The sequence below is a fragment of the Vombatus ursinus genome, unplaced genomic scaffold (assembly GCF_900497805.2).
Source record: "Vombatus ursinus unplaced genomic scaffold, bare-nosed wombat genome assembly UNPS02014799.1, whole genome shotgun sequence".
Classification (NCBI taxonomy): Eukaryota; Metazoa; Chordata; class Mammalia; order Diprotodontia; family Vombatidae; genus Vombatus; species Vombatus ursinus.
This window is the reverse complement of record NW_020954577.1, coordinates 6,256,446-6,263,137: the sequence shown is the minus strand read 5'-3', so window position 1 is coordinate 6,263,137 and position 6,692 is coordinate 6,256,446. Positions and strand designations below refer to the sequence as shown.

Below are 6,692 nucleotides of genomic sequence, written 5' to 3'. Positions count from 1 at the left end.
GTGTGTGTGTGTGTGTGTGTGTGTGTGTGTGTGTGTGTGTGTTGGGGTCAGACACAATGGAATAAAAAAACGGACGAACACATGAGGGTCACATACAATTTACATGTACCCAAGCCAAGTCCTCAGCCTCCGCCTCCTCTCTCCCTGGCCATTTTAGATTGATTACAGAATATAACTTTAAAATACACCTCCCCTCTCTCCATCCCAGAGGAAGCCACACCGAACTGTATTGGCATAGAAATACAAACCTCTCCTCAATTCCTCCTCCTCCTCTCTCTCTCTCTCTCTCTCTCTCTCTCTCTCTCTCTCTCTCTCTCTCTCTCTCTCTCTCTCTCTCTCCTCACTTTCTCCCTCTCCCTCTCTCTCCCTCCCCTCTTTATTTTGACCTTCCTGTGTGCTTTCCCTGAAAGACTGCATGACCCAAGACCACGTCTCTCCAGCTGACTGAATTCACCCCGGATTGCTTATGAAGCTTATTTGCATAGGCTGCCGCTGCTTGAGATTGAGTGTGCTGCGTTCTAGACAGTTTGTATAGCAGTCAGCTGAAGGCAATGAGTTTAGGTCGAGCGTGGTCTTTTCTCTCCCCCAGCCCAGGGTCCCCCCCCCCCCAGCTCAGACTGTTATTATTCCCGCTGCTGCTGGAGTTGTGGCCTTACATGTCTCACAAAAGAATATATTAGCATCCCGTGCTTTCGAAGAACCGGCCCAAAGTAACTTTCTCCCTAGAGTCCAGGGGGCATACCAAAAAGCCCTAAGGGGGGACGACGGGGATGTCCCGGTTTCGGTTATGTCCCCCTCCACCCCGTAGTCCCATACTCCACCCTACCTCTCTCCTCCCTTTGCCTCCCCCCTCCCCACGCCCTCCAGCACCACCCCCCTCCAGCCCAGTTCTGGATTTGGGGAAGGGGGCGGAGAGGAAAGGGAGTGTTTCATCCGTTCAATTTACACTAGCAAGTCCTGACTTCTGCCTCCTAGTGGGGGTGGGAATGAGGGGATGTCTGGACAGGTAGAAGGTGGGGAGAGAGGCACTGAGAGACAGAGAGAACGAAAGAGACGGAGTCAGAGAGGGATAGAGAAAGAGGAGAGGAAAGGGGAGGGAAGGAGACAGGAGAGGGCAGGACAGGACAAGAGAGGAGAGAAAAGGCAAAGAAGGGATAGAGGGGTGGAGAAAAAGAGAGGAAGAAGAGAGAGGTCCAGCGCAAGCAGGAGCAGCTCTCAGTCTTGGCAGCGGGCAGGTCCGGGCAGGAGGCGGGCAGCGAGGGGTGGCCGAGGTGACAGCGGCGGTGCAGGGGTGGAAGGGTGTCCGCTCGGACACTTACTCGGATCGATGGGTGGTTTGTCCCCGCTGGCCTCACTGTCTCCATTGTTTTCCGAGAACGCACCTTCGCTGGGCTGCTTATCCCTATCAACTGGAGGAGAACCACAAGCATAGTCAGACAGAGACAAAGTGTGAGTGTCAAACGTGGTACAGTCACCCCTTCTGGCCGAGAGCGGTTCAGGTTTAATGCCGTAATGCCTGCTGGAAGGCAAACCCGGGAAGGACAGAGAGCCTGGCATGGGCTCCAGCCAGGAACGCATGTACCTGCCGTCAGGGGCCGCCGCTACGGGCGCCTGGTGATGCACATAGGGGTGGTACACGGCGGGCACATTGTTGGCGCTCGGCGGGTGCACCGGGTTCCAGGAAGTGCCGAACACCGACGCCTTCGACTGGAAGCTGCACGGGCTGAAGTCCGGGTGCTCCCCCAACGCCGGCTGCCTGGCGGGCTGCGCCAGGGCGCCGGGGCCGTAGCGGGCCGGCACCAGCTCTTCGCTCTCGTGAAGCAGGAACGAGTCCACGTAGTAATTGCTCAGGGTCCCCGAAGTCGACATGGCCCCGCGACGCCGCCGCCGACGCCGCCGCCGCCCCGACGCCGGACCTGCGGAAATTATGAAACTGCAGATTTCATGTAACAACTTGGTCCTACGGAGAAGTACAGTCACCTAATAAGTTGAAGGCTGCCCGTCACGCCATTGGCTGGCCGCGTCACGTGCCAGGCCAGCAGAACAATAAAGTATAAATCACTCCGCAGGCTATTAATGGGCCGGTGTTTTCCAGTCATAATTTTTATAGCAAAGCCATATGTTTTTATGCAAAGGGATATTTGAGTTCTACGATAAAGTTTGTTTTAATTGTGGCCAACGGAGATTAAAAGATCAGGTTGGGTCTGACTACCCCCTTTTTAAGCGGACTATTTTATATCACAATTAATCACGCCATCAGTGAGGCAGAGCTCCCTGAGAAAACCTGGGGAGCGGAGACCTCCACATAAAATTATACAATAATTGAAGCCATAAAAAAGCAAAATCGCATTCTCGCTGTACTGTATTTAAATATATATTTATGATATTTCATAAGGAGTTATTGTTGCGAGAGCCACGGGGCTGGTAGGAAGTCGGGAAGGAAAGGCATATTCATTTGGTTCGCCGTGTCTCCCCGTAGTAAAAATTTACGAGTGCTCGGAAAGGTTAAATTATACTATTGTATTTGGTTTGGGAGCTCACTGTAAATAACCGCGCTGCGCCGGGGCCGGGGCCGGGGCCGGGGCCGGAGCCTCCGGCCGAAAGTCAAAGGCGCCGCTGAGCAGCCGTCCGCCCCGACTGCTTCCCGCCCGGCCCCGACGCCCAGCGCCCCTGCCCCGGGACGGATCCCGGGGCCCGGGGTGCCTTGATCCGAAGGAAAGCTGGAGTTTTCTTGGGGCGCCCCCAGCCGCCCTCCGGCATCTCCCTCGCGTGCCCCGAGGATGTGGACTGGGGCTGCTCAGGACGCTCAGGCTGCAGACGCCTCTTCTCCCACCCTGCCCCCCTCATGCTAGCTATTGTGCTCAGGACGCATCCCAGCAAAGGAGGCTCGAGCCCGGAAAGCATCTCCAGCCGCCGCACTCGAGTGTCCACAGATTTCCTCTCCGGGCGTTAGCCTTTTTCTCTATCACACACGCCAACCTTCACTGACACGGACACAGACGCGCGCGAGCACACACGCGAGCACACACACACACACACACACACACACGCCACCGCCTGCTCCTCTCTGGCCCTGGGGAAAAAAGCTCACTGGCCTAAATTTGGGGAAGAACGGCTTTCGTGGGTACCAGCTTCTACCTCCAGCGGGCACCCGGGCAGACTCTGAGAAGCCTCAGTGGAGCTGTTGGGATGGGGCAGGTCCGAGATCGAGTCTTGGGTCCTCGGCCCAACGCTGAGCCCCGAGTGCGGCCCCAATGCTGGCAAAGGACTCTGTCCCGAGCTAGGATTCCTCTGGCAAGCTCTCCGCAGGGCCGAGCACCCGGGAAGAGAATTGCCCGCAGCCCAGGCCTGGGAAGGGGAAAGTGTTTACCAAAGGCAAGGGAGTGTTGAAAGCTGCACCCCAGCAACAGAAAACGCTCCTCAATCTTTCCTTCCTCTTTCCCTCCTTCCTCGACCCATTGCCATGTGAAAGCAGAGGAATTCTCTGTGCGGGTATCGGGGGAACCCCGATGCAGTAGGTCACAGGCCCTAGGTCCGGGGAAGAAATGTTTGTTTATTAATTTACTGAACGCCCCTAGTCTACTGGATTCACACACCCGATACCCAAACTGAGCGGAGGGTTACAGTCTCTCAGTAAAAACAAGGGAGCTATCCCTCAGCTCAAGTCCAGTGTTAGGAATTAACGTAAAGGTCTAGCATTGAGGAGGGGGAGAATGGGACTTTTGACTTGAATCTGTTCTTCCTTTGCTTTCCTTGGGAAGGGCCTCTTTACCCCCCCCAACCATTGCCAGGGGAACTGGAGGGGGGGGGGGCAGGCCGCCTCCCTGTTAATTTGAAAAACCCAATCCTAAGTAGAAAGCAGCGAGGATTTGCAACTGAGTAGTAATTAAATTCACGTGTGAATATTCCGCACTCAAAAGCATGTTTCTCATTAGCTTTACATCTCTGTTGGCTCTTTCCTCTCTCCCCCTCCTTTTTTTTTCTCCCTTTTCCTCCTGTTCAAGTTTTCTCAATAGCTACAACAGAAATCTCAGAAAGATCCTATTTTTTTTCTCCCAGTTCCACGGCTGATTCGGAGTGATAAGAAGCTGTGAGGGTCTTATCTCTTTGAGGCAGTAGGGGAACCGGCAAGATGCAGCAGCTCGAAGGAGGCCGGCCCACTGGCTTCCTAAAAAAAATATGGAATGGACGTGAATGAAGTTAGGTACACAATGACCTCCAACTTAGCCCTCGTCCGTCCTCTTGCTTACGTCCAGGGCTAGCCTTCGGGGAACCCTGATTTTATCCTCTTTCTTTCTTTTTGTTAATTGTCTCCTCATAAACAAAGGACGGACAAGGGGTCTGGCATAGTCTTCTGGCATCGTTCTGAGGCTGCTGGTCCTTGAGATCAATTTTGTTCGTTGTAAACCCCTCAGACTTAGCTGAGAATAATAGACTTTACTGTCTCCGAACCGAGGCAATCGCAGTCGGTCCTTTCTCAGCTTCAACCTAGAGAAAACTCTTCATAGTGATAATAGTAATAATCATCATCATCACAACAACAATAACAAACAAACAAAAAAAAGAAAGAAAAAGATTGTTCTCTCAAACTGCCTAGGTATTCCTAACCTGAGCCCTAGTTAAATAATTGATACTCGGCGAATTGAAAGAGGTTGAGAAGGAATATTTCCCAACCATATTTGAAGGAGAGGTCAATGAACTGGCCTAGGTTTTTATTTTGAATGTGAAAGCAACGGTTGGGTTTTTTTGTTTGTGTCAGAGGAAAAATACCCTAGCTCCAGCCCAATAAGCTAGTGTAATTAAAAACCACTCTCCTCCTTGCATATAATTCTTCTTTAAGGGTATTGCATAGCAAATGAATTGAATTGTAGACGCCGCCACCGCGCCAGGCTCTCTAACGACCCTCCGTAGACCACGAGCACCAGAGGTTAATCTAACACTCGAAGTGGCCTTCAGAGCAAACTGAGAGGCCGCAGGTTGGAAAAGGACTTCAATCTGGTTTTTCCTTATTAAAGGGGGAAAAAAAAAAAAAGGAGACCAGAGCCAGGTTGGTCCAAAAGGCTGGAAGGGAGAGTGGCTATTTTTCCCTGATTTCGGCACCGTGTGGGACGCAAGGGGCCTTTCTGTTGTTGCAAGCCCTGCTCCCGGGCGAAGTGACCCCTGCCTCAGAATATACTCCACCTGGGGACAGGCACTCAACTTTGAGCTGTCTTCCCTGGAGTTTTGTGGGTCCCCTCGACTCCCACCCTGGATTACTTTAAACTTCCTGAATCTGGGAATTGGCCTTTCCGAAGCTCCCCGATTCTCCTTCCAGGTTCCTGACTCTTAAACAAAATTCATTGGGCAAAGAGGTGCATTTAAAGTAGTAGATACATAAATATTTATTCCAATGACCTGGGACTGCATTTCCCCAGCGGGTCGCATTTTCTGCATACACACACGGTCTCCTAACTTAGCCAGAAGAAGGATCGTGGCAAAACTCTGCCCTAGAGCCAGATGCAGAAGCTATCTCCCGGCTTGGCTTCTGCCGGGTTTTCTCGGAGACTTCGCCCAGCAGAGTTTCCAGCCAACTCAGTCAGTCTCAGCCCCTGGCACAGAGCGAGGGAGCGGCGTGCCCCCGGATCCACAAGATCAGCCTGCAGAACCCCTCTGGTCCCTCTTGGCTTCCCGCCAGCCCTCATCTTTCCCGGGTTCCCGGGTTCCTGGTTCTTGCTCTGTATCCACGTAACAAAGCCTGGAGTGTGGGGCTCCCTGCGACAGACCCAGCGAGGTCGCTGTTGCTCAGTCCGCCTCAAAGGAATGCAGGCGCCTGGCCGCTGCCTAATCGTGATCGTAACCGAGGCCTTGCGAACACTACCAAGCCAAAATGGAATATATGCCTCAATTTTCTCCTCTCCTCGGGACCCCATTACTTCCCGAGTCAGGCAGTAGAGATCTCAGTTTCTCTAGGCTTTCCCCCAAACCTAACCGCAACATTTGAACAGGAGGACTAAAAAGAATCCGCAGTTAGCCCACAAACCAGGCCTGTGCCCCAAAGTCCAAAATGAAAGGTGGAAAGAGAAAATGTAGGAAAGAGAGAATAAGGCAATAGAGAGAAGGAAAGAGAGAGGAAAAAAGAGAAAGGCAGGGAGAAAGAGGGAGAGAGGGGAGAGAGAGAGAGAGAGAGAGAGAGAGAGAGAGAGAGAGAGAGAGAGAGAGAGAGAGAGAGAAAGAAGATTCTCCTGTATTCAAAGTATTCTGTGAGTCTAGAGTTCCTCAAAGTTATAGATCACAGGCCCCTACAATATATCTGCTTTTACTAGTGAGTCAAAGGATACAATTAGTAAACGAAGTCATTTAATGAAATAGCATAGTAAGAAAAGTATCAACAAACATTTCCCCTAAGCCTATGGTATACTCTCCCACAAATATTTATACCATTTTACACATGGTAAACACTTGTAAAGAGGCATACATACAGGGAACTAGGGTACATATCATGGAGGATCTCACACATAGAGAGTGTGTATTGCCAGGACACACACAGAGGAACAATTCATACCTGTGACACTACAGAGTCTCCAATATCTTCAATTAATATCATCTTGGGGCAGCTAGGTGGCATAGGGGATAGAATGCCAAGCCTGCAGTCAAGAAGTCTCATCCTCATGAATTCAAATCTGGCCTCAGACACTTACTAGCTGTGTGACTCT

At 51.8% G+C, this 6,692-nt stretch overlaps 1 protein-coding gene across 1 annotated transcript in view; it reads right to left on the bottom strand.

Annotated features, from left to right (window-relative positions):
• Positions 1–1,884, bottom strand: part of LOC114050570 (homeobox protein Hox-A9) — a 3,559-nt gene extending 1,675 nt beyond the window's left edge. Inside the window, exon 1 of the mRNA XM_027872365.1 lies at positions 1,320–1,884. Coding sequence (XP_027728166.1) covers positions 1,320–1,869 — 550 coding nt within the window. The 5' untranslated portion in view covers positions 1,870–1,884. The remainder of the gene's footprint in view (positions 1–1,319) is intronic.
• Positions 1,885–6,692: the final 4,808 nt, after the last annotated feature.